This window comes from Oryza sativa, chromosome 6, assembly GCF_034140825.1.
Source record: "Oryza sativa Japonica Group chromosome 6, ASM3414082v1".
NCBI lineage: Eukaryota > Viridiplantae > Streptophyta > Magnoliopsida > Poales > Poaceae > Oryza > Oryza sativa.
In genome coordinates, this window is record NC_089040.1 from 17846955 (window position 1) to 17873782 (window position 26828).

The 26828-nt window shown below is 40.9% G+C and overlaps 2 protein-coding genes across 5 annotated transcripts; one reads left to right on the forward strand and one right to left on the reverse strand.

Annotated features, from left to right (window-relative positions):
* Window positions 1–730: 730 nt before the first annotated feature.
* On the reverse strand, window positions 731–12464 carry LOC4341084 (probable CDP-diacylglycerol--inositol 3-phosphatidyltransferase 2). Of its 4 annotated transcripts, none has more exons than XM_066311479.1 (11): window positions 12323–12464; window positions 8526–8635; window positions 8240–8324; window positions 8107–8156; window positions 7843–7882; window positions 7704–7748; window positions 7552–7617; window positions 7168–7282; window positions 6786–6842; window positions 6602–6700; window positions 731–1183 (listed from the first exon to the last, which is right to left on the reverse strand). In XM_066311479.1, exons 5-11 carry the CDS (start codon window positions 7854–7856, stop codon window positions 1130–1132), a joined length of 450 nt encoding a protein of 149 aa, XP_066167576.1. In that variant the 5' UTR covers window positions 7857–7882; window positions 8107–8156; window positions 8240–8324; window positions 8526–8635; window positions 12323–12464; the 3' UTR covers window positions 731–1129. The 4 variants fall into 4 exon arrangements, with proteins under 4 accessions (XP_066167576.1, XP_066167577.1, XP_066167574.1 ...); XM_066311477.1 differs by lacking the exon at window positions 731–1183 and adding an exon at window positions 6264–6504; XM_066311480.1 differs by lacking the exon at window positions 8526–8635.
* A 1424-nt stretch (window positions 12465–13888) lies between these two features.
* On the forward strand, window positions 13889–14920 carry LOC107281280 (uncharacterized). Its single transcript, XM_015786840.1, has one exon. It carries the CDS (start codon window positions 13889–13891, stop codon window positions 14918–14920), a length of 1032 nt encoding a protein of 343 aa, XP_015642326.1.
* Window positions 14921–26828: the final 11908 nt, after the last annotated feature.

Sequence of the window (26828 nt, forward strand, 5' to 3'; positions counted from 1 at the left end):
TTCCCCTTTGCAGTATCGTGGCGGTACTTCGGGGCATGGTTTCATATGTGGAATCGTGTCTTGTGGGTAAAGTTGTACACCTCTGATCAGAGTAAAACTATTCGAATAGCCGTGCCCGCGGTTATTGGGCGGTCAACTAGCTCACCGTGATTAGTCTCACCTTAATAATTTGCCTTAATGAACTGGTGTAGTTCATGTGGTTTTGGGTTGGGCCTGTCACAACGTGGTTTAGCGTTGGACAGTGATGATGTTAATACTGCTCAATTATATATTGTTTACGGCTTTCATCTTATGATTTACAAATGCTGCTTTTACTACAAAATATCCTATTGAGCCAATCCTTTGATTACCCTTACGTTATCCTTACGTTATCCTTGAGTACGGTGGTTGTACTCAGTCTTGCTTCTTTTTCCCAATCCCCAAGAAGCAGAAGTTGGTTCAGATGGTGAGTTCTATGAAGATTAGGTTTGTGCCGGCCATCAAGAGTTTGCCTGTGGAGTTATCGAGAAAGCTTCGCGTTGCTGTGAAGATCAAGTCTAGTTCTTTAGTTTTTCCGCTGTGTATGAGTTTTATTTTGTTATTTTTGTAAGTTGTGGAGCTGTATCAAATTATCATCTGTGTACTCTGATTGATGCCTGGATAGAGGTTAAATGCACAGCTAGCCGGTGATTCGGGTTGTCGAATCCCTGGGCGCGACAGCTGTTTATAAATGTGATACAGCAGTACGCAATAGAGGAGACAATGTAAATACATTTCATTGGAGATTAGTGTAAACAAATTTACAACGGAGTAAAATGCTAAATGATGGCTCCGGATTCATGCCCTCCAAATTTTCAGAGGTGAGAAATGTATTCACACAGCCAGCTAAAAGTACTGCTAACAAACATCAACCTGATAAAGAAACAAAGATCACGCAAATTCATCACTGTAGGAAAAACATGGCAACCCTGTTTTTCTCGATACACCAGATCTTTTTTCTTTCACGCCGTTAATGTCTGCATGCCCTCAACCAGGTCAAAGAAATGTCAAAATCTTACATTAGGTTTATATGCCCTCGGTGCATCAAGCCTCATGAATTTTTCTTCCACATGTCAAACGCCAAACTAAACGAATCTTTGTCCGTTTCTGCTCACTTACCGTGCTTCAAATCGAACATAACGCACATATCTGCGGCTGTTTTCATCTGCGCTCAGGGAAGAAACATGAAAGTTAAATAGACACTCTAAAAAAAGGTTAATCCACAATTAGCGTTGCCTCATTAATTTTTAGTCCATCGATAATCATCCATGTGCACCTATGATGTGAACCTAACTCAAAACATATGACTCGATAGAACGGTTAGTACATAATTAGCATTCGTCATTAATTACCAAAACTATCAACGGGAGCCAAGATGCTTCAATCGCCCCCTTTTTGGTAATTGATGGCAAATACCTAAAACATATATGATCAAATTTAAAGCACATGGATATATTGCATTAAAAAGCAAATGCTCCCCCTAAACATGTGCATATCAATCACAGTAAACAAATTAGGAACAAATACACATTTCAGCATAGCTCAACACAAATACACCATATAATGTGAACTTCACATATAGATCATTCAATTGCATAGGTTGGTCACAAATATATCAAAATCACATCCACCATCCAGCATAGCACAAATTCACATCAATAACAATCCAAATTATAGAAGTTCATCCATAGATCATCCAAGTAACAAATTGTTCAAAGATGGCTCACAAATAATAACCTAGGCTATTACATGACCACGAAGGGTCCAAATAACATAGAGTTCAACAAAACGAAAAAAACACAAGATATAGCCCAATACACATACATAATATAGCCCATCCACCTTAACCTACTAAATATGTAACTAACCTCACTACCACTACTCCCATCCCACATAATATAGCCCATCCAGTTTGTGCTTAACTTGAGAAATCCCCAACAGTACACTATCCTCCGTCATCACAATCAATTCCGGAGGCCAAATGATTGCAACGATCCAAGGTTCCATACACGCTTACAGAAGTCCGTGTATGAGCAAGCATAAGCAAGCAAAGCTTTTGCTAACCACAAGTAGATATCTTGGAGACATATCAGTGAGACATCGGAATTTGTGGATCTACAAGGGATGTTCCAGGCAGTGGGCATTGATAGGATTGTTACCTTGAAGCAACCCTATGATGAAGACTTGATCCGACAGTTCTATGCCACTGTGTGGGTGTCCGGCGAGTATGATGCTATGAAATGGATGTCGGGGACCCTACAGTGCTCCATCACCCGGCGTGAGTTCAAGGACTTGTTGCAAATCCGTTTCAACAACGGCGATGATCTCCAAGACGAGCACACCCACAATCCTTTCCCCTATGACCACTATGCCCGGTTCTATAAAGATGGGGAAGGCACACCTATGGGAAGGTGGCGGGTTTGAGGACCATCCCTAATATGGTCAACCGCATCGTGAGAGCCACTAGTCTCCCAAGGTGTGGCAACAATGACAACATTCGCGTTGTCGCATGGCATGTCATTGATGCCATCATGGAGGGTCGTCGCTTTGACGTCATTAATCTAATGATGCAAGACATTGCCATTTCAAAGGGGACATTTGGACAAGGCATCTACTATGCTCTCTATATCATGCGCTTGATTCAAAGAAAGTTGGGGCATGCTGGAGATAATTTGAAAGAACACAAGGAGGATAAGCCTCGCCGCCAACTTTCCATTCCTAGAGCTCCCCAAGTGCACCAACCTATCTTTGATCAAGGCGCAAGCACAAGTGCGGCACCTCCTCCTCATGGATATGATCCCAATACCTTCTTCCATCCTCAATATGCATATTTTAGGATACAACCAAATGAATATTTCAACCCGGTGCTTAGGGCCATCAATACCCTAAGTGAAAACATCCAAAGGCTCACCACCGGACATGAAGCCATGTACGAGGATGTGCGTGGTTTGCATTCGAATGTTGGTGGCCTGAATGAGTCCGTGGGGAGATTGAGCACAAGGGTGGGAGTGTTGGATCAAAGGGTTCAAATGTTGGAAAGCACCCATGCCTTTGTGTATCACCGTCGCCGCGATGCTCCTCGCCCTTCCTCTTCGGCTCGTCCTCCTCCTCAAGAGTGAAGCTTTTTTTTCCCTTGATGCCAAAAGGGGGAGAAGAATCTAGCTTGCATTTTCTTTAGTGGGATGGGAGTAGTGGTAGTGAGGTTAGTCACCTCATATTTAGTAGGTTAAGGTGAATGGTGTACTGTTTTGTGGGATGAGAGTAGTGGTAGTGAGGTTAGTTACATATTTAGTAGGTTAAGGTGGATGGGCTATATTATGTATGTGTATTGGGCTATATCTTGTGTTTTTTTCGTTTTGAACTCTATGTTATTTGGACCCTTCGTGGTCATGTAATAGCCTAGGTTATTATTTGTGAGCCCTCTTTGGACAATTTGTGACTTGGATGATATATGGATGAACTTCTATAATTTGGAAGGTTATTGATGTGAATTTGTGCTATGATGGACGGTGGATGTGATTTTGATATATTTGTGACCATCCTATGCAATTGAATGATCTATATGTGAAGTTCACATTATATGGTGTATTTGTGTTGAGCTATGCTGAAATGTGCATTTGTTCCTAATTTGTTTATTGTGATTGATATGCACATGTTTAGGGGAAGCATTTGCTTTTCAATGCAATATATCCATGTGCTTTAAATTTGATTATATATGTTTTAGGTGTTTGCCATCAATTACCAAAAAGGGGGGATTGAAGCATCTAGGCCCCCGTTGTTAGTTTTGGTAATTAATGACAAACGCTAATTATGGACTAACCGTTATATCGAGTTATATGTTTTGAGTTAGGTTTACATCATATGTGCGCATGGATGATTATCGATGGTGGACTAAAAATTGATGGGGGCAAAGCAAAGGATAGATGACAGTAAACTAGTAGTTGAATTTTAATTCGATCGAGGAGTTTGGGTGATCAAAATTGTGCTAGTTTATTTATAGCTTTGCCGTACTATTAAGGGGGTTAATGACCTAGCAAAGAGATGATTTAAATTGCCACATTAGGTCACTATGCATTTAGACTTGTGTTCGCATTTAGACTCAAATTTCACATCACCTTAATGCTTGTTGTCTCTGTGTGGACTGACCAGGACCGGTCAGACCAAGGCTTGTATGCCGGTCTGACCGGCGGTTAGAGGCTGGTCTGACCGCCGGCTATAGGCCGATCTGACCGGCCCCCTGGTAGTCGAGAGGCGTGCTCTGGAGTGGCCGATCTAGAGCCACCGGAGCTGTATTCGGTCAGACCGAGCTGGGGGCGGTCTGACCGAGCCGAGGCCGGTCTGATCGGCCACCCTATGTCGGTCTGACCGGCCAGGCAGTTGGAGCCCAATGTCAGGCCGGCTAGAAAACTAGCCGTTGTAGAGTAGAACGGTCTGACCGGCCACACACCTCCGGTCAGACCGGCAGTACACAAAATTGGGGGATTTCGCCCCCAACAGCTAGTTTTGGTGGGTGGGAGTATAAATACTCCCCCACCAGCAGCAAGGGGACTCTCTTGGCACCCACTTCAATTGCATACACCCCTTCCATCTCTCACACACCCACTTGAGCTTTGTGTTCATCCATCTAGTGTGTTTGAGGGTTGATTTAGCCAAGAGTCAAGTGCATTGCTTCCATTTGTAGAGCTAGTGCGGCGCTTGATCATCTCCAAGCCGGGTCATCGCTTATTACTCTTGGAGGTTGCAGTCTCCTAGACGGCTTGTGAAGGAGTTGCCCTGTGACCTCTCCGAGAAGATTGTGGAGAAGGCCCGACGCCGGTTGTGAGTGGTTTGGAGTTCACCACCTTCGGAGTGAAGGAAGAACTAACCCGAGTGATCGAGGCTTGAGTAGTCCTCTCCGTGGGCCGGTTCCCGCCTTGCCCACCCCTTGACGAAGGGGGCGTGCAGTGGCTTCGTGGTTGAGGGGTGGAGTTGGGCTCGCCTCAACGGGGAGTAGGAAACCGGTGAGTTTCTGAACCTCGGTAAAAAATTCCTTGTCTCATTGTCTCTTTTATTTATCGCATTTACATTTGTGCAATTTACATTCCTAGAGACATGAGCTCATATTACCCTAGGATTGCTAAACTTGACTTAGGAGTGTGATTTGCTTTCCTATAGACATACTTGAGCCACTATCACCCTAGGTTTAGTTGCTTAGTTAGACTTGACCCTCACCGAGCCTAGCAACTTAGGTTAGGGTGTGTTTGGATGGAGGGATATGGGTGGATTGGACATGGCGGCCCATTTTTTGTGGGTGTTTGGTTCCTGGGCAGGGGTGGGATGGGGCGGCACGGGGAGGATATTCCCCCCAGATGCCGGATGGGGGGATCCGGCCGATTCGGCCGGATGCAGCCGCCCGAGCGCTCGGGCGAGCAGGGACGAGCGACATGTGGGTCGCGTCACCCCTCTCACCACGAGGCGAGCTCGGCAACCAGGCAAGGCGACGACCGTGGAGGCGAGCTCGGCAGCGGCGGCTAGGGCGAGCCGGCGACGAGAGAGGAGGCGAGGTCGGCGGCGGCTAGGGCGAGCCGGCGACGAGAGAGGAGGCGAGCTCGGCGGCAAGAGAGGAGGCGAGCTCGGCGGCGAGAGATGAGGCGAGCCGGCGACAACCGGATCTGGGGGGCGCCGGCGAGAGAGGGCGAGCGGCGGCGTCCAAGGAGAGAGGGCGAGTGGCGGCGGCCGAGGAGAGAGGGTACGAGGCGGCGGCGACCGGCGATTTCGAGAAGGCGAACGGCGGCCGGCGATTTCGAGAAGGCGAGCGGCGGCCGACGATTTCGAGATGGCATTTTTTTTCTTTTTTTTGTTTTTCTCCTTCCCCTTTTATTTCTTTCTGCTTTTTTATTTCTATTTAGATTTTTTTTAGTAGATTGATAATTTTTGGGTGAGAATTTGGAGGGGTAGACTCACCACCTCTAATGAAAGGGTGATTGCAACCACTCATCCATCCCACTCCCCCAACCAAACAAAAAAATGGATCACCATATCAACTTTCATCCCTACAACCAAACAAAAAACTGGATCGCCATATTCACTCCACCAAACAAAAAACTGGACCGCCATATCCCATCCAACCTTGACCGGGAACCAAACACACCCTTAGTTTTATATTAGGTGTCATTTAGTTTTAAATTGCCTATTCACCCCTCCCCCCCCCCTCCCCTCTAGTCGACATCTCGATCCTACAAGTGCCCAACTCTAGTGGTAGTCGACATCTCGATCCACACTTCTTATTAATGTGTCGCTATTAGTACTGCTAGAATCATATAAATAGACACTCTAAATAAAGAATAGAATGTTACAATAAGCACCTGCTCTAGGCTTTTAGCAACATATGTGAACCTATAATTTGGGCATAATGTATCTCCTATTAACCAGGGCTAGCTAAACCCTAATGTAAAGCATATGAGCTAACCAGTGCATCAACACTTTTTCTTCAGCTTTATAACAAACCTATTATTAGTGTCATAATTAGAACTTAAATACTTGCAGATGTACAAATATCAAGCACCTGCAACTGCAAGAAATTTTAATGTTGGTTTCTGGATACCTGGATGATATTGATCACTTGTTTTAATGCCCAACCAACTAGAGTTGAAATAAAAACGAAGAAAGTGAGAGGACTTCCCTTTAGAAAGCATCTGCACACCTGTTGCATATAGAAATACCAGATGTTAACTACTGCAACAAGACTTGATTGTATTAAGCAACAGTAGAGATGATCGTCTTCTTACATTAAGCAAGCTTGTCGATTTCTCATCAGCAAACAGAAAAAGAATTATGTACAGAACCTGTAATTTTATAAACTTCCTATGTTAGAAGGTGAAACATTTAAGTGCAGTTTAGTCAAGAGTGTATAAGGGTGCTAGACATACAGAGATGGTGACTCCTCAACTATATCAAATGACTATTTGGTGCTATATGTGCAGATGTAAGATAGGCTCGTTGGGCCATTCAGTTTTTTGGGCACATCAACACATCCTATTCAATTCATGCCCATACTTCAGCTGAACTAGTAAAAAAATCATCCAGCATAGCACTCATGTTGCACATAGTCCAGCATGTAAGCAGCCAAACATCCATGTAGATACTGCCAAATATAGATTAATCATGTACCTCGGAAGCAACACAACAGAATGCCATGAATGGTCGATGTCCATAATATAATTTTAGAAGCCAATTGCCAGTGTCCTTCACATCCTTGTGGCTAGTTTTACCTGATAGGAACATACTAGTAAAAAAACACCACCAAGTAGTTAGCAACATGTAGCAGTAACTAGAGATTCATCATAAATCTATAGAGCATAACACTTTGTCTTGTCTATGGGAAAAAAATGCATCATGAAAAAAAGCATTTTGTCTTCCTGAACAATAAGACAATAAGTGATACATTTATTCTGCATTTCTACTCCATTTAATACCTTACAGAAGAGGATGCACCTACGAGGTGAAGAAAACTACAAAGTGGCACTAACTGAAAAACTGGTATAGAAAACTAACCTATACATTTGAAACCAATGGCTTGTAATATCCAACCCAAGCAGCATCAAAAAAACTAAGCCAGGTCTGCAAAGAAACTTGCAAATACAGTTTGCATCAGGTATCTAGATCGAAGGTACAACAATTGAAGTATTTTCTGCTTTCATTTATACCTGTAAAGTTGGGAGAGAAGTGCCAATAAACAGGCAGTGCTAACCCTGAGGAGGAGCAATTTGAACAGTGAAATTATTTCAGGCTGCAGAATGTATTCACCTTGCATATACAGAGTTCAATGATTTATTCGAGGAGTACCTATCTGTTACCATGTCCAGCACAGCTCCAAATGTTGATGCTGATACATAGAATAACATTAACTGATCAGATAATGAGTAAAGATAAACCAAGATTTAACTGTTGAGCAGACAATAGTTTTTTAGAAGTTCATATAATTTACTCTTCATAAAATATCTAGTGCTATAAAGTCTCAAGGCACAAGGGAAAAAATTAGAAATAATATTCTCTGCAGAATGACAAACTACATGAAGACTTTGAACACATAAGAAATGCTTCTATTACCTTGGTTAAACTTTCATGCAAACCAACCATCCAATCCATCGCAGAAAAAGCTGATAGATCTTGATGATGTTAAATTCATAGATATACAAATTGCACAAGGCAAGTAGTGTGTGGATAAAGTTAAAACACTCGCCTGAAGAAGTATAAGATAGCAAAGAGCACCCTGTTGGAATAACATACAGCAAAAGCAATGAAGTTTATGATGATCCTAAAATATCCTGCATGAAAACAAGATGCCAATAACAATTAGTAAGAAAAAAAAATGGCCATTGCTTCTATTCAATCATATGTGTTCTAATATGTTATTCCCAAATATTATGTTTCTAGTTCTCTCGGGTTGTTAATATTACAAAATAACTTTTTACAGTACATTTGGTAATAGCGTACTGTAATAAACAAGAAATCGTACAGAAACTCACCAATGATATTAGGGATGTAAAGATAGACTGACGGCGTCTTCTCAGAAGAAGGTTGTGCCATTGGAGATCAGTAGTTATTACTCACTAAGAGCCAGAAAGCTTCTCACTCACTACAACAAAACAAACAAATGAAGACCTTTGGCTGGAGACGAGACTTAAATCGTCTCTATTTTCTAGGCTACCCCACCAATAAAGACGGTTTATGAGACGTTTTAAATAACGCCCTAGTTTTACATTGATTTCTCAAAAATTAAGATTTGGATTGAATTTTTTTTTCTCCTGGAAACCACCCACGTCCTCATCCTCTCTGCGTGCTGCAACAAACTCCCATCTAGATCGAACTGCCTGCTTGGTGCCGCCGCCTATCTTCCACCAGTCGCCATCTCGATGCCTGCCGCCGGCTCGTCCTCGACCGGGGGCCAGCGGCGCCTCATCCTCGGCGAGTCAATGCCACATCTGCCTCCTCCTCCTCAGGCCGCCGCCCACCACTGCCTGCTCTGATCCTCGCCATGGGAGCCACCGCTGGCAGTTTGCCGCCTAATCAGCGACTCCCCATCGCCAACGCGTCCCTCCCTCAGTTGCCTTCACCAGCCCAGCAACAACTCCACGGTGGTAGCTTGGTAGGTATGCTCTCTCATCCCCTAATCTGTAAGGCTTAAGGAACTACAAAGGTGCTTTGATTTGTTTGTGTGATTCAATTTGTCCAGACTTTATGTTGAGTTCTACCCCATCGGATTATTTCGTAATCCTGCAGAAGTATAAAAGAGTAAATATTGATCTGTACCTTTCGTTCTTTCTGCTTCAGGAATGAACCATCGTACTAGTTGTTTGACAAAATGCTAATACCAATACTTGCATGATGCAGATCTGATAATCAATTTGATGATTTGTGAACCTCTGTGGATCAATCAATACCAATATGTCGATCATTAAGGGCTCATTATAAATTCTTTTTTGCTACTGATTCCATTCCATCTGATGACTACATTTGGAATTTTAGCTTCAAGAAGGCACAAAAATACAGATGAGTATTGTTGAAGGTAACTTTTTTTTTTGCAGATTTTTAGGAAAAAATTCTGATGATGATACTTTGGGATTGTTGTATACTTTGTTCAGAAAGATAATCACTTGGTAATTTGGTATCGCTTGCAAAAAAATTATTTGGAGTATTGGATTGCATAACGCTGTGTTCTTTCCCCTGCTTTAGTTCAGCATTAATTAAGTAGTTTTAGCAACAAAATCACATTAAAACACAGAGAGGCATTACTTTGACTCAACTCAATCTTCTAATCGATTCACTTTGAAACAAATATTGGTATTAATGCTTGTTTAACTTGGATCTCGGACACTAGTTCTGAATGATGCGATGGTTCTTCATACTGTCCTTCGGTGGCATATGAGTAAAGGAATAGAGATGCTGGTCCAAAATGGGAGATTTGCTTTCTATATGCTGAAGTTTCCAAAGTATTTACATGCAGGAGGGAGAGCAACTGCTAAAGTGTCAAAGGTATGGCCATCATAAGTTTTTACCTGTTACTTATAGTGATGATGAGAAATTCTAGCCACATAAAAAGTATAGAACAAGTAGCTATTAAGGTAAATTGTTGGATATCTGTAGGAGAATATTCTCATGTTAATACTGTAGTATGGCTATAGTCTCTTTGTTCAGAAATATACAAATTGAAGTGCTTTATTTTGTTTTACTTTATTAAGGGTCGATTTCAATAAATCTTTACTGAAGCTAGTAAAGAATGCTAGGAATAAGCTCCTGACAAATATGAAATATGTGATGGGTGTATCTTCTATGAATCAATACATGTATGGATTGTCTAATTCTCTGTTTATGGCCTAGTAAACTTAGCTAGCTTTCTTACATTTTTTAGAAATCTTATCATGTACACTGATTTGGTTTACACAATTCATTTTAGAAGATACTGAAGATTGTAAAGGATTGCTACATCATGCTGTGAAGGAGGAGGAGATAAAGCAAGAATTATCTTAAGAACAGTTATAGATATATTTTATCATGCTGTGAAGAAGGGAGGAGATAAAGCAAGAATTATCTTAGGAACAGTTATAAATTTATTTTTCTAAGAGATGACGCAAATCTCTTTTTTCTGTATGGCTGTTTAGCTGACTTGTGAATCACAATTGTCCTTAATATAATTACCTTTCATCTATTGGAGTGTTTTACTGTTTACTGTCATTTTGGTATATATGTTGATGGCGATATATACTGCTCAGATGTGAATGCTGTAAATATGCCAAGCATGGCATCCTACAATGAATCGTATGTACACGTCTCAGTTACTCATAAGGACGCACCATGAGACACGTTATTGGATCCCATTTACAAAAGCGTCTCAACTAACGTAGGGACGCTATTTCATGTCTCAGATCTTGTAGAGATGCTATATGGAGCGTCTTTATAATTTTGAGACGGTCCTAACGGAGACGCTTCTGGGACGCTTTGAAGAAGCGACTCTATGTATGCCTAAAGACGGGTTCAAAACGTCTCTAGACTATAAATAAGATGTCTCTAAACACATGTTTTGTTGTAGTGACTTAAATTGCCACAGGCAGTCCCTATATAGGAATTCCTGTAAAATAATTACATTCATTTATAGACAGGTCCAAATAACAATGTCACAATGAAACAAGCAAGAATATTTAAAAAGCAAATTGCTGGCAACAGTGTTCATATAGGAATTCCTGTAAACAAGCAAGAATGTTTAGGGAAACTTTTAAGGAAAGAAACATCTACAGTAACAACTAACATTTATGACAAACACAAGCTCAGGAGCAATTATTTTACAGAAATTTCTATATAAACAGTGCTGCCAGCAATTTCCTCAAAAAAATATTGCTTGTTTCATTGTTATTTGGATAAGTCTATAAACTGATGAATTATTTGCAAGGAATTCCTATATAGGGACTGCTTGCAGCAATTTAGGTGAGAAGCTTCTAGGCTTCAAGCGAGTAATAACTATTGATCTCCAATGGCACAACCTTTTTCTGATAAGACACCATTAGTCTATGTTTACATTCCTAATATGATTGGTGGGCTTATGCTTAATACATTACGTGATTACTAAATGTATTGGAAAAAGTTATTTGTAATAATAGCAACCTGAGAGAACTAGAAAAAAAATATTTGGGTTTTTTTTTTTGTAATAAGAGTAACCTGAGAGATCTAGAAACAAAATACTCTAATAGTTTTATTCACCTAGTAGGTCCATCCTCTTCCGCAAGGTATTAAAGGGAGCAGAATAAATGTATCACCTATTATCCTATTGTTCAGGAAGAAGAATGCTTTGTTTCATGATGCATTTTTCTTTTTTTGTTCATAGACAAGTGTTATGCTCTATATTTTTGTGATGGATCTCCGGCTACTTCTACATGTTGCGACTACTATCAAGCTGCCCAAAATCAAATAGAAAACAACATTTATGTAAGCAAGCAAATGTTAACACTTGGGTTGCATACGAGTTCTATGTTCGTTTTCCCTCTCCCCCTACTCTTCCCCTCTTCCCATGGCATCAAGTTTCGTTCTGGAATCAGAACCAAAACACCATGTGCGGATCCAACTTTGGGACATGGGGGTTCAGTTGAACCCCCAAACTTTTGGGGGAACAAACAAACTGTTACTTGTATTAAGATTAAGGCTCTGAAATTAAGAGAAGATATTCTTCCAGATCTAGAAGAGAAGCTAGGGTTAACGAACGCAAGCAAATTCCAGACAAAAGTAGTCCCGCTGGGAGAGAGAGATGAATCGGAAAGAGGATGTGGATGCTCACCAGGATCCCCTCGCCTTCCCTGCTCTGCTCGCCAGATGGAGATCGGCGCCCCGCCCCTGTTCAGCCGCGCAAGGGGGCGGAGGGCGGGAGGAGACGACGAGAGACTGTAGATTTTCTTTTACGCGAAGGGAAGGGGATGCCTGTTCGTTTCTCCTACCAACGGAGATAAAATTTTAGATTATCGTTGCACGATTTTCAAACTGCTAAATGATGCGTTTTATGCGAAAACTTTCTATATGAAAGTTATTCTAAAATATCATATTAGTCCATTTTTAAAGTTTATAATAATTAAACCTGTTAAGAAACCTATCTTATTATAGACGAATTAAATTATGAGTGGGAAGCTTGCTACAGAAGAAAGCTTACGCCAGAAGCCAGCTTACGGCGCAAGCCAGCTTACAGGAGAAGCCAGCTTACGATGTAATCCAGAAGGTCTAAGGCTTACGACGTAAGCCTCCACCCTCCTCCGCCTATAAATAGGGCCCAGAAGGTCCAAGGCGAGAACAACCGATCTCCGGTCTCCTGCTTCTCCTCTTGTAGCTTGTACTCAAATCCAGAAGAAATAAAGCTTCCACTCGCTCATACTTTCTGTGTTTCACAGCTCTGTGTTTGTTTACTTGTGTGCTGATCAATAGAATAGATTGGTTTCTCAATACGTTATCAGCACGAGACTCTACCGAGCTAAAAAGGTAAACAGGTAAGAAATCAATTTCTACTGATCATCTTGCTCTTGATATGCAAATCATTCTTCTGCTATAGTTGAAATAAGCAGAAGAACATGGTACCTGAAGTACCATCCTCTGATATCCTCTCAGCAATACACGATAATATGATGGCGGCTCTGCCGCCGTTATCGTTCAATTGCTAGAGTTGATACATCCTCTCAGCAACGCCCGGTAACATGATGGCGGCTCTGCCGCCATTACCGTCCAAAGGCTTGAGATGGTACATCCCATTAGCACTATTCGATAACGCAATAGCGGCTCTGCCGCCGTTATCGCCCAAATGCTAGAGGTGATGTAGGTGCCTGAAGCACCAGCATAGCAACTTAATGAACGGCTCTGCCGCCGTTGCCGCCAAATATCGGAGGCAAACGAACCTTCTGCACGACCCTGAAGTGTCGTTATGGATGTCCTTTGTTTTATGGACATCACCCATATGGGCCCTTGATGCCACTAAGTCTGCCGCCATGAAGCGTGGGCTCATAGTGGGGAAGTACTACATGGTTTATCTTACTTTTTACAGACTGCACAATACACATGAAGTTGTGCCCATGTATGCTCTTCGTTTTGTTTTACATGCTTACTTTGCTGTTTGCATGACTTTCATAACATTTATTTTATTGTTATGAAATTGATTTCCTAGCATGATTGATAATATTTAATCAAGCAATCTGTAATCCTGAAGATTACTTAAGTTAATTTGCTAGGAAAGATTATATGGGAAACTGTGTGATAATCCTGAAGATTACACACACTAGTAATCCTGAAGATTACGCATGACCAATTCATGTCGACCCTGCACATCGTATTTACCTGTTGTAAATACCAAATGATGTTGCAGAACATGTCAGACATAGCAAAGAAGGAATTCGCCGAGCTTGCCTTGGATGATAGTAACTACCTCACTTGGGCATTGGATGTTGAGATTAAACTCGACTCCATGGGTCTCGATCATACTATTGTGCTGCCCGAAGTTGGCACTGTGGAGTCTACGAAGGCCGAGAAAGCAAAGGCATTGCATTTTTTGCGCCACCATCTCCACCCAGACCTGAAGTCTGAGTATATGTTTGAGAAAGATCCACTGGTATTGTGGCAATCCCTGAAGGATCGCTTTGACCAGCAAGGGTCAATTGTGCTCCCACAGGAACAACATGACTGGATCACCCTACGCTTCCAAGACTACAAGTCTGTGGCGGCATATAACTCTGCTCTACATAGGATCATTTCTCAGTTGCGTTTATGTGGCCTGAAGATCACTGACACTGAGATGATCGAGAAAACCTTATCTACCTTTCATCCCAACAACATAGTGCTGCAACAACAATACAGGAACTCAAAGTACCCGAAGTACTTTGATCTTATCTCAGTCCTGTTAGTTGCAGAAAGGCAGAATGAGGTTCTTCTAAAGAATCATTCTGCTCGACCCACTGGGTCTATGGCAGTGCCTGAAGCACACGCCAATGTTGTTGGAAACTCGCGTGGCCGTAAAAGAGGCCATGGTGAGAAGAAAGGGAAAGGTAAGGGAAGTATCATATTCAAGGGCAAGAGTAAGGGTAAACCCAGAGGAAAAGGCGAACTCAAGAAGGTTACAGGTGAATCATTTGGGGTAAAGCAGGATAACTGCGATAGATGTGGAGGCAGAGGGCATTGGTCCCGTAACTACCGTGTCCCCAAGCACCTGGTTGAGCTCTACCAAAAAAGCATGAATGAGAAAAAGAGCCAACATGAGTCCCACTTCACCATTGAGCCTGAAGCTCAGATTGAAAAGCATGATGACATGCTTATCATTGTTAAGGATGGTGGGGACGTCCGTATGGACGATGATTGGGACAACCTTCTTGAAAAAGATGATGACATATTTGGAGACCTGAAGTAATCTCCTATATGTCAGTCATATGCAGTGTTCCGCATGAGTAGCACATGTAGAACTTTGGTCATGAATAATGCTCCTGAAGAGCACGCTTAGTCTTTTACTGGGCCTGAAGTCATTGTAATGTTTCCCTTAATAGAATCAACTTACTCCATGTTTAATTTCATTTATGTTTATGTTCTATAAACAGACTTGGGTGAAGAGAATATATGTCTAGTAGACAGTGCCACCACTAATACAATCTTAAGGGAAACTAGATATTTTCACACCTTAACTAAGAAAACTGGAAATATTATGACCATTGCCGGAAGCAATGCTCATATAGTAGGCACCGGAAGTGCTACTCTAGTTCTCCCTATGGGTTCCCATATCTTTATAAAGGATGCTCTATTGTATCCTAATTCAAAGCGTACTCTCTTAAGCTTTAAAGATATCCGTGCAAACGGTTTCCATATAGAAACCGAGATTGAGCAAGATGCTGAATATCTGCTCATAACCAAAATAGATGGATATCAAAAGCAAGTGGTGGAAAGGCTCCCTTCATCGCCATCGGGTTTGTACAACACGTACATAAAACCCACTAAGAAATATGTTGTGATGAAAACCATATTTAGAAACCCATAGTCATTTAGAGTTTGGCATGACAGGCTGGGTCACCCTGGGTTGGGTATGATGAGGAGAATCATCAACAATTCTGCTGGCCACAATGTTGAAACTAAAGACTTTCCTAATCCTGAAGATTTTATTTGCCCTGCATGTGCAAAAGGGAAGTTGATCACTAGGCCATCCCTCCTGAAGATTAGGGATGAGTCACCTGTTTTCCTGGCAAGGACACAAGGTGACATATGTGGACTTATTCAGCCCCTGTCGGGCCCATTTAGGTATTTTATGGTACTGATTGATGCTTCTACCAGGTGGAGCCATGTGGACATGTTGTCTACCAGGTGAATAAATTAAAGATTGACACTTGTTATGAATCCAAAAATCATAGTGCAATATATATATTATTAAAGAGAATTGTGACTTTCACTATTTGCTGTTACATGTTTATGCGTTACAATGGGTTCTAAAGATAAAAATATGATTTATGTGTTGGGTTTTTACGTTTATTTAGAGAGGTTTTTAGGGTATAGTTTTCTTAAGAGGGAGGAATTGGTGTAACATACCAAGATTTTCACCTAGGAAAATTTTTGAGGAAAATTTAAAAACTTTTTGAAAGCTAAAGCATTTCAGAGCATAATAGTTTATCTTAGAGTAAAAATCCTGTAAATAATATAAAACACAAAGTTTTGTTGGAAAAATATTAGAGCTAATCCAAAATCTAGATTTTATAATCTTGAGTTAGCAAATCTCAATTCAAGTAAGTTGATTTAACCATAAAATAGGAATTTAATTCTTTTGGTTTTGCAGTTCAACCTAAGCAAAATATTTGAGCTAAATGAAAACAAATGGAGATATAATATTTAAAATAAGCAAAACTTAAAATGGAAATAAATATACTTGTTTGTATGTGCATTTTATTATTTTAGGTTTGTTTTTGGATATTCTTGGTGCATCTCATAATAGATTTCATATGCATGTCATGTCTAAAGAAAACTCCTAAAAATAAATTATGCAATAACAAATTGCACCAAAATTCTCATAGATACTAAACAACATTCTAAGTCTATAATAATTTTAATTTGAATTTATCACAACAAATGTTATCTCAAATAATTCCAACAACTCGGTTAAAAATTTGGAAAACAGCATATCATTTAGCCTACTTTGCACCTTCACCAAAATTCAACCATAATTTATCTAGCTAAACCACCTAGTTAGAATGTTAACTATAGTGTGCTCTACAACCTGGTGCAAGGCTTAATTAAATTCGAAATGTAACCAAATGAAATGAGAACCACAATTTGCTTAAATAATATTTAGACTGCAGTCAACATAGTAACTTAGGCATCTTTACTAAATTACCATGGTAACTCAAAACGTAATTAAATCTTGGAACTTTGCATATTGAACCATCAAATCCTTGTCCACCTTGCAGCAACCTTGTCTCACCAAAATTCTAAATTAAATGGAAGAGAGGAGAGGGATTAAAACCACATGTTAGAATAAATTCAACACTTCTTCTATTTCTCTCTTACAAGTGGACCAACCATTGTGGGACCCATGTGTCATCCTCGTCACAACCAACACCCTTTTTATCACCTCTCATTCAATTATTATTATTATGTTAATCCAAAAGTCAATTTACACTAAATCTACTACTTTACCTCTCACATGAGCCCAAAATGTATCTACATAGACTCACTTGTCATCCACGTAGCAGCAAATATCCTTAGTTAAACAATCCTATTGATCTATTAACAAAAGAGAAAAGAGAAAGAGAGGAAGAGTTAAAAGTCCAATTCACACTCAAGAACACACCCTATCTCTCATATATCTACATAGGAAATCACTAATGGGACCACTTGACAGCCACTAGGGCTAGCTTAGATGAGGTAGAAGAGGTAACACCGCCCTCAATCTTTGCCAACTCATTAAAATGGAGTTTGAGCCAAATGAAGACACCTAGCATGCCCTGCCAGCTCGACCTCCACCGTTTAGTGCTCCACTTCGCCACCATAATCTCTTCTCACCCCTGATCATGTTCCATAGAGAGAAACTTCAAGAACTCTCTCCGAATCTCTAAAAACATCCTCCTCATTTCTTCGCCCGAAGGTGTTTGATTCATGAAAAATCCTCTCTGGTGAGCTTCGCTGCAAACTAATCATGGAAACGTGATTTACAAACCATGCCTAATTTGTTCATGTCCTGTGTTCTCTCTTTTTCGTGGATCGAACACCTTGTGCCGAGCTCGACGTCGCTCCCGGTGTCCATGGCGCAGCCGCAGGTTTGCACCGCTGTTCCCGTCTATCCAAGCCATCTCAGGCTGAGCCACTGCGCCGTGATTTTTTCCAAGTACCTAGGAGCAAGACCACCGAAGGAATCGAGCTGAAGCATCGTCGTTAAAGAGATCGAGCTCTTTCTTTCCTCAAGACCGGCCGCCGCCTCCATCCTTGATTCCAACCTCTCTGGTACGTTGCAGCACGTTTTGTCGCATCCGTAGTCTCCCTAGGACAACACTGACCATGTGGACATGTTGGCTTGCCCGATCATTGACTGCAGCATGATATCAACATTTACCCGGAGACCATGGCGCCGCTAAGGCGTTCCAAGCGTGTTCGCTGCTGTGTAGGTAGTAACCAACCTTGTTTGGAGATTGGTAAGCATCCTAGAAACCCCTAGAACCACATTCATGCACTGCCCTAGCTAAATCGAGCCTGTAGAGCAACATGCATACATCCTTCCGAAAACACCCGTCGTTCACATCACCGCCGGTGCTGACTCGGATCAACATTCGGCATGCATGTATGTGTTAGCCTCGACATTATATACATTTCTTCTTTTGGCCGAACCCTAATCTGCTGCTTAGTTCGCCGCCGACGAGGCTAAACATGGCCGTCGGCCATGTTGAGCTGCTTTGTGCAAGCTATATGGACCTCATTTGTAAATCAAAACAAGTATAGGGAACTAGCTGCAAGAATTATCACTCTCATAGAACAGTCATAAGACTGCGGGTTGATTTTCTAGAAACCTCAGGGACTTTTCTGCATACTTGCTCTCACTGACCAGTGCGCCCTATGTGTTTAAAATCTGGAAAAATATGAGGAAAATGACTAGAGAAGATATTTTACAATTGAAAACTTGCCCAAAATTCTAAAATGCATATAAAATCCATTTTAGCTCCAATCTGGATGAATCAAATTTCTGTGAACTCATCAAATTATGAACTTTAATTTAGAAACATAAAACTTGGTGCTTACAGTGGAAGAAATAGCTCTAAAAATTCATATAAGAAACAATGAACATAGAGCAACCTCCAATTTATAAAATTTATAGAAAATTTACCTTAACTCTTTTTGAAGTGAATCAAGTTCCAGCATGTTCACAAAATCATACTCTCAATTTTCATGAACTAAAGGACCGAACTTCATATCATCCATTATGTTTACCGTACATCCACATACGTCTTTATGGGGGGATCTTGGTCTATTAAGTTAAGCACTTGTCTAACCTTGCATTCGGGAGGCCGTTGTAGTATAGGTAGGGGCCACGAGTGTACTGTGGGCTACCTAGAGGAACTACCCATGTGTGTGTATGATCGTAGGATGATAAATTCCCTACGTGTGTGATTTCCGTGAGGGGACGAGTGTATCGTTCCACCTTACGGCATGGGCGTCTAAGTCTATCCAATACAACGATATTGTGCCACGTGGTGGGTTTCCGTTGTGTTCGTCACCACGGCGTTAAGTTTAAGGCGTGGGACCGCCACTTAACGGTTATAGGTCATATATCGAGTATGGTCTAGGATGGGGGAACATGTATCGTGCTCATGCAAGGTTAGACAATACTTAATGTAAAAGCCTCGTTGTGACCTCTAGACCGTACTCAATGTATAGAGTATGGTGGTACCGACGGGTACCGAACAAACTAGAGTGATTCATAACATGTGGGTAAAGTTGTACAAACTCTGCAGAGTTCTGAAAACTAATCGATTAGCCGTGCTCACGGTTATGAGTGACATGATGACGTGCTATGGGTATAATCTTGAGATTTCTAAATGTTTTTGAAACTAAATGATTTGAGATGATGATAAGATTGATATATGTGATGTGATTGCCTTACTTCCCGTTGTGTTGTAAGGGAATGATGTCTATCTATTTATGTTGATATCATGCCATAATTAATATGCTTTACACATTGCTTAAAAGTTTTGCTTAAATTACGTTGCAAATGGTCTGTGAAGTAAAACATGCTTTATGCTGAAAATTGAAACCACAAATAGCGTTCCTTTGACATGTATTAGCCACACATATGCTCGTACGTACTAGCAGGGATAATCATCTGGCAACTGAAGTAAAGGATGATCGAAGTTGCTGATTTCATCCATCATCAATTTCTGCCCGACTTGAGATAAAGCTAGACAACAAATCGAGCTCGTGTATTTTGCACTTGCTTATACATATTCCTATAAGACAAATTTTAAATTTTAGAACTTAATTTTGAATTCGACTTTGGGTTTTTTTTATCGTATTTTAGTCTTTATTTTATAGCATTTACTTTTGTGTCGCTAAGAACATGTATATGAAATATTTGCACATAAATAGTCTTTTATTTGGTAATAAGTGATTCGGATAAGCACGTGAGTAAACGAAACAATGGGTTGTGATTATTTACCCACAGACACATATGTACAAATTAAATTGGTTCTACCTGTTGCAACGTACTGGCATCTTTTCTAGTATATATATTCAATAAATTTTTGTATTTTTATAATATTTTATAATAATTAAATAATTTATTGGTTTATAAGTAGGTCAGTTTATCGAACCCATATTTATTAGGGTGAATAGCCAAAGTGGTTTTTCAAGTATCATCTAAGGCTCAGTTTAGTCATTGATGTTTCAATCTATCCATTTTAGTTCAAACATATCCTTGAACCCACTTAGAAGCCACATGGTTAAACATAACCACCAACTCTCTTGATAAATGACACTTTTGCCCCCGCATTCACATATATAAGAGAAAAAAAATTGCATGAGATGACTTTTTTTAATAGATAATGCATAGTAATTTATGTAAAACGAAAATAAATTATGTACATGCAAGTGTATATGATAGCCATTACTTAAGTTTTATGCGCACATGTTGAAATAATGGGAAGTACTTCTATAATGTTGTTTATTCATCTTGATTTTCTCTTTTCTAGTGTATAGTTGTATATAAATTATGAGCAAAATGGACATTTTCTAACAGAAAAATTGACTAGAAATAGCCATATAGGATATTAAGTGAGCCCAAGGATGATTTTAAACCAAAACAAATACTTAGAGGACTTATGTGGACAAAATAAAACCTGAAGGACCAAATTGAGCCTTCGGTGAAACTTGAGGGACTAAATTGGCTATTCACCCTATTTATAAAACCCTATATCGCCACTACAAAACACCAACCGAATTTAAAACATCACTCATTTCCCATCCACAACAACTTTGTACTACTAAAGCATCCAAGCGAGCGAGCAACCAAACTAACAAACACCAGAGCCTCGCGGAACATCCGCCCTGTCGCGCTCAAACGGAAGGACAAGATCGATGGAGGAAATCCAGAAAAAAAAACCTAGAAGCTTAGAAAGCTTAAAGATTTGGGAGACTTAACCGTCATACACTAGCACTAGATCCAACTCCCCCACACCGAATTCAAAACAGAAGAGCAAGTTTAATAGTATAGTCAACTACTAGCTCCAATTCATCTATAGCCAATCTAATAGATCATCCATACAATAGTTACATACTACACTATTAATACCTGGTCCCACCTGTCATACACATAATGCTTCTTAAAGTCCGTGCTACAGCTGGCTATAAATCTGTAGCCCGTTGCTCTTCTCTCTTCTTATTTATCTTCTTAAAATATATTTACAGCTGGCTTATAGCCTGCTATTGTACTTGCTCGAAGAGCACATAGCGCCGTCGTGGCATGCGTACTAGACAAAGGGAGGAGGGCTGTACATCCATTGTGGATGCAGAAGTCAGATTTTAATCTATTTTCTAAAAAAAAAAAAGACAAAGCGAGGAGGCAGACAATTCTCCTCCTCCAGGGCGATTGATTCGGGTGGCACCGGCGAGAAGGGATCAGCACGGGGTCCAGGGGAGTCGGGTCGGAACAAAAGCAAAGAGGAGAGGAGGGAATTGGTCCGTGCAGCACGAGGGTCTTTTATCTACAGTCAATGATGTGGACAACGGGAATTGATGAGCTGGATGGAGTACACACTCCGTTCATAGGTAAAATTGTTTAGGTGGCACTGAACATTATCTTTTTTAAGAGTAAATTGTATTGACGGTGAAAAACTTATCAGATGGGTGTAATATAGTATATAGACTTGTAATACATTTATTTTATTATACAAACTTGTTAGTTACGTGTGAACTAAGGCCAAAAAATAAAATAAGTCTAATGTTGCTAATTTATGTGTTAATTAAAATGTTACATAAACACATAGAGAAAAAAAGTCATGTATAAATATATTTGTTCAGTAAAAATGTTTAATAAGACCTAGCAAATTAAGTGGATAAAGACATAAAAACCGAAAAATAATGTAATGGGAAGAACAAAGAATAAAAAGTACAAATCAAGTTTATGAAGATAACATGTCTCATGCCCACCTCACGTGTGCATGTCGCATCCTAATCAACATCTAACAGGAACTTTATAAATTTTAGGTACTATTTAAGTGAAATGTTAATTGTATACATGCCATTCAACTTTACCAAATTTAAAAAGTACCACTGCTATTCGTGATATCGGTCGTTTGCTGTTGATATTTTGTAAAATTTGAACCATGCCACTATTTCTATCTTGGACACAGCTGGATCAGGTTTTGTCATACCATATTTTTTCATATGGATGAAAATACCCCAACCCTCTGATAAGAAGAACCCATATGTCCGACTTATCTTCTTCCCTATCTTTTCCTCGAGAAAATGGACATTTGGCCATCTTCGAAACTGGGATTCGCTATTATGCCATCTTCAAAATGCCAACCTCAAGCCTATGCTACTTACCGGATTGCCATTTTCTCATTTTCTCTTACTTCCGAATTTTTTTTTTGCCTATTCCTCATGGTGATCAGACGAAAATACCCCTGGGGCCATTGGCGGAGGTCAAGTTGGGGGGAATCAAGTCGGTGGAGGCGGCGAAGCGTGTTGGGGAGAAGCCGGTGGTGAGAGGAGATGGAGGCGACGGTGGACGATTGTGCGAGGCGTACCAAGAGTTCGGGGCGGTGACGACGGTGGTGGTGGAGGGGTGCGGGCAATCCGTGGAGAGAAGACGACGACCATGGACGCAGTGCTCAACGGCTAGAGGCATTCAAGCAGTGCTGGGAGCTCTTCCGTGTCGCCTGCGACCACGCCGAGGAGCTCGTCGGGTCAATCCGCCAACGCATCGGCTCCGAGTGCCTCGTCAACATGGCCACTGACACATCCTCCTCCTCGAGTATCCGCCGCAGTCCCTTGCGTCGCCGGCGGAGCAGTCTTCACCACATATTCCCGCGACGTCCCACCGCCTAGAGAGGAAGACGATGATGATGCATCTGCTCCTATATCAGCGTTGCTCCTGCCGTCACTCCCGTTGGTGGCGTCCAGGAGGGCACAGATGCACGCGGAGGAGAGGCTAGAGAGGAACGGAGGAGGGGTGGGAAGAAGGGGAGCGACGGTGGTGGCAGCGGAGGGAGAGCACGGTGGTGGCAGCGAAGGGAGAGCACGGTGGGTGTCGGTGAGTGGGCAGAGTGCCATGGTGTGCACGTGGTGAAGAGAAGGGGAGGCGGAGGGTATTTTCGTCTGATTACCATGAGAAAGAGGCAAAAATATTTTGGAAATAAGAGAAAATAAGAAGATGGCAATCCGGCGAGTAGCGTAGGCTTGAGGTTGGCATTTTATCGAATCACGTTTTGAAGATGGCATAATAGCGAAACCCAGTTTTGAAGCTGGCCAAATGTCCATTTTCTCCATTTTCTCTGGCACGGTATGCCCGAGACGGAGCTCCACTGACGTAAAGTCAGAGGGACATGGGTCGCTGACAGGTGAGGCCCACCTTTACCATACGTCAGTGACGACGTACCTCTGACTTTACGTCAGAGCAGCATGTTCCGTATGCCCGGCAGTGATGAGAACAATGCAGAGATTTATTCCAAACATAATGAAAGTTGTTTTAGGCCGAGTTTAGTTACAAACTTTTTCTTCAAACATCCAACTTTTTCATCACATCAAAATTTTCCTACACACACAAACTTCCAACTTTTTCATCACATCGTTCCAATTTCAACCAAACTTAGCACATGGCAGCTGTCACTAAGCAACATATGGCAGTTCTACTCCAAGCAACATGAGTTTAGGCCAGTCTCAGTAGTCAATAATAATTCCCAGTCTAGTCTCTTTGTATAGATTATTTTAAATTTGTTCGTGTGAGCTTTTCTTTTTCTACTGCTATATTGATAAGTCCTGTAATCATGTCTGGGTTATGTGATCTCTCTAGCGTCTTGTTTTTTACCATATTACTCACATGATTATTCTTTCATATTGCCGAAATGATTATTCTTCCATTTTTTTCTAAGTTCATGATGTAAGACAAAAATATTCCATGCAAATACCTTGGTTCTTGTGACTTCCAATTCTCACACTACTAAAAAAGGAATTTTCCGTGCAGAGGTCTTGCCTGTCTGCACCCAAGTATCCGCGAAAATAAATATTTTCGTGTGCGGGCGGCCCAACCACACGGAATTATCCATCTTCCTGTGCGGTCGGGTTAGGTGGACCGCACGGGATAATCGTATTTTCGTGTGCGGTCGGGTTTTGTCACCCGCACGGAAAAATAAAATTCCGAAAAAATAAAAAATCAAAAAAACGAAACCAAAATTCCGAAAAAAAATCAAAAATCAAAAAAAGAAAACCCTAGAATCCGGCCAGCCAGCGCGTGCGCGTGGAGTCAGCGGCGACGACGCCGCCGCCTCGTCGTCGTCGGCGGGGGCGGCATGGATCCGGCTAGCGTGTGTGCGCGCGTGGCCGGCGGTGTCACTCATGGCCGCCTCCTCCTCATCATCATCGTTATCGGCCGGGGCGGCACGAATCCGGCTAGTGTGCGCGTGGGGCCGGCGGTGCCACTCCCGGCCGCCTCCTCGTCGCCGTCGTCGCTCGAGGCCACCGCCGGAGCTTCGCGGGGAAGGACGAGGGAGCCGCTGCCTTTACCGTCGACCAAGCCGCCCGGCCGTTGCGAGGCTGGCCGAGGCGGATCCGCCCGCCACCGTTGATATTTGACCCCAAATAAAATGTATAAATAAAACACAATTCAATACTACCTCAGAAAGGAAATAATAACATCGATTTTCATTATTCAGATGTGCCATCATCTCTCACAAGTATAGTACATGGATCAGATAAAAACAGGTAATGCATATATCTCAGCACCTTCAGTTTGTTCTCAGCGCATCATCCAGCATGTTTTACTAAAGGCCAACATTTTTTAAAAGCACTGAAAAGCATAATCATGTATTAATCCCTTGAGACTTCTCTTGATACCATCAAGTTTTGGCAATCAATCACATTTATGCATAAATGTGATTTAGCTTGCACAGAAACATGTATCTTCCATGCCACAGTACCTATCTTTATAGGTAGGAATGAAATGAAAAATTGAACCTGCTTAGCCCCTAATGTAAATTAGTAAGATATATTCCAAACGTTGACACCAAACACGACGAGTTACATAATACAGAGCCTGCAATACAAGGAAAGATGACAAAAAAACAGTAATATTCCTTTTTGTTGAAAAATAATGTTCTGTAAAGGTCAAAGAAATCCAACACCGCAATCTCGTATACATGCAAGCCATCGAGATGGCACCGCCGAACATTTCGAGCAGCATCTTATATTTTTACACAAAGAAAAAAGGAAGGAAGATTAAAAAAATAAGGGCCAAAAAAAACAAACATATACGGTGCTTAAAGCACCATTCAAGATAAAAATTGGGTCAGTCACTATGCTGGAGGTAAATATATACTCCCTCTGTTTCACCATATAAGTCGTTCTAACATTTTCCACACTCATATTGATGCTAATGAATCTAGACATATATACCTATGAATGTGAGAAATGCTAAAATGACTTACATTGTAAAACGGAGGAAGTAATATACAAGGTGTGCATAAGAGCATATTATGTTTCGTTCATAAGAGCAGCAGTCCCATATAAGAGTAGTTGAAAATCATATGGTTGTTGTATCTCTTCTCGTGCATAAAAAGGATCCAGGATATCTTGTTAATAAAAAACCCCACTCATGCAAGATACAAGGTTGCAAAACAAAACCTAAACTCAATTTATTCATCTAAAACCACAATCAAATTTTATTCCAAAACTCAATGTAGTGGCGGACCAAAAGAAAATAAATTTGAACCGTGGATTTTCCGAGGAACTTAGAATGGTAGAGCAGACGTATTATGATTATAGAGCAATATCAGAATTACCTGTTGTTTTGCATGAGTATTTTTCAGGAAAGTAAGGCAAAAACAGACAAACAACAGGCATGCTACTTACTCCGTTGATATAAGAAATTTCAGCATCGTTATCACTATATGACATTTTAGTTATCCTGAGCAGGAATATTTCTGTTATCATGTAATTAAAGTTTGCATCCAAAATGGTTGAACTGTAATGCCATTATTTTGACTCAAGCAATGAGGAGATATTTTTAGACAGCTAGGTTAAAGTTCTCATTTCACCAAGAAATACGGAAGAAAATCCACCAACCTTCTTTAAATAGTTGTGAACTTTTACAGAGTTCCAGGAAGTGCATCTAACTATATAAGTACACCAGCAAGACAATGCGGTTATTTTGATAATTTGCCAGAAGAAATGAAGTTTTATACTCCACTAAACAAATCTAAAACTCATGAATTAGAACCTGATGGGCTGCAGAGATCGAGCTGCAAACTGCTAGAGCCCCTGCTGGAATTAAATCAGGGAAGCATGTCCTTATATTGATTAAGTGGATTGACACAGATGATTCAGACAAAAAATTGTTAAATCTAAATTAGTTTCCACTGAAAGTGTAATAACAAATCCAAGGAAGGAGGTTTCTGCATCTACAACTATTAAACAACAAATTCACAGAAACATACTCAGATTTAATAGTTCATGCTAGGATAAGCATTTTATCACCATATTGCCAAAAATAGAAAAGTGAAAAAATTCAAGATTTTGGCTGTGACTACCCTAATTACTAACCTTTTTTTTTATCTCACACATGGTACACATGGTTTTCAGTC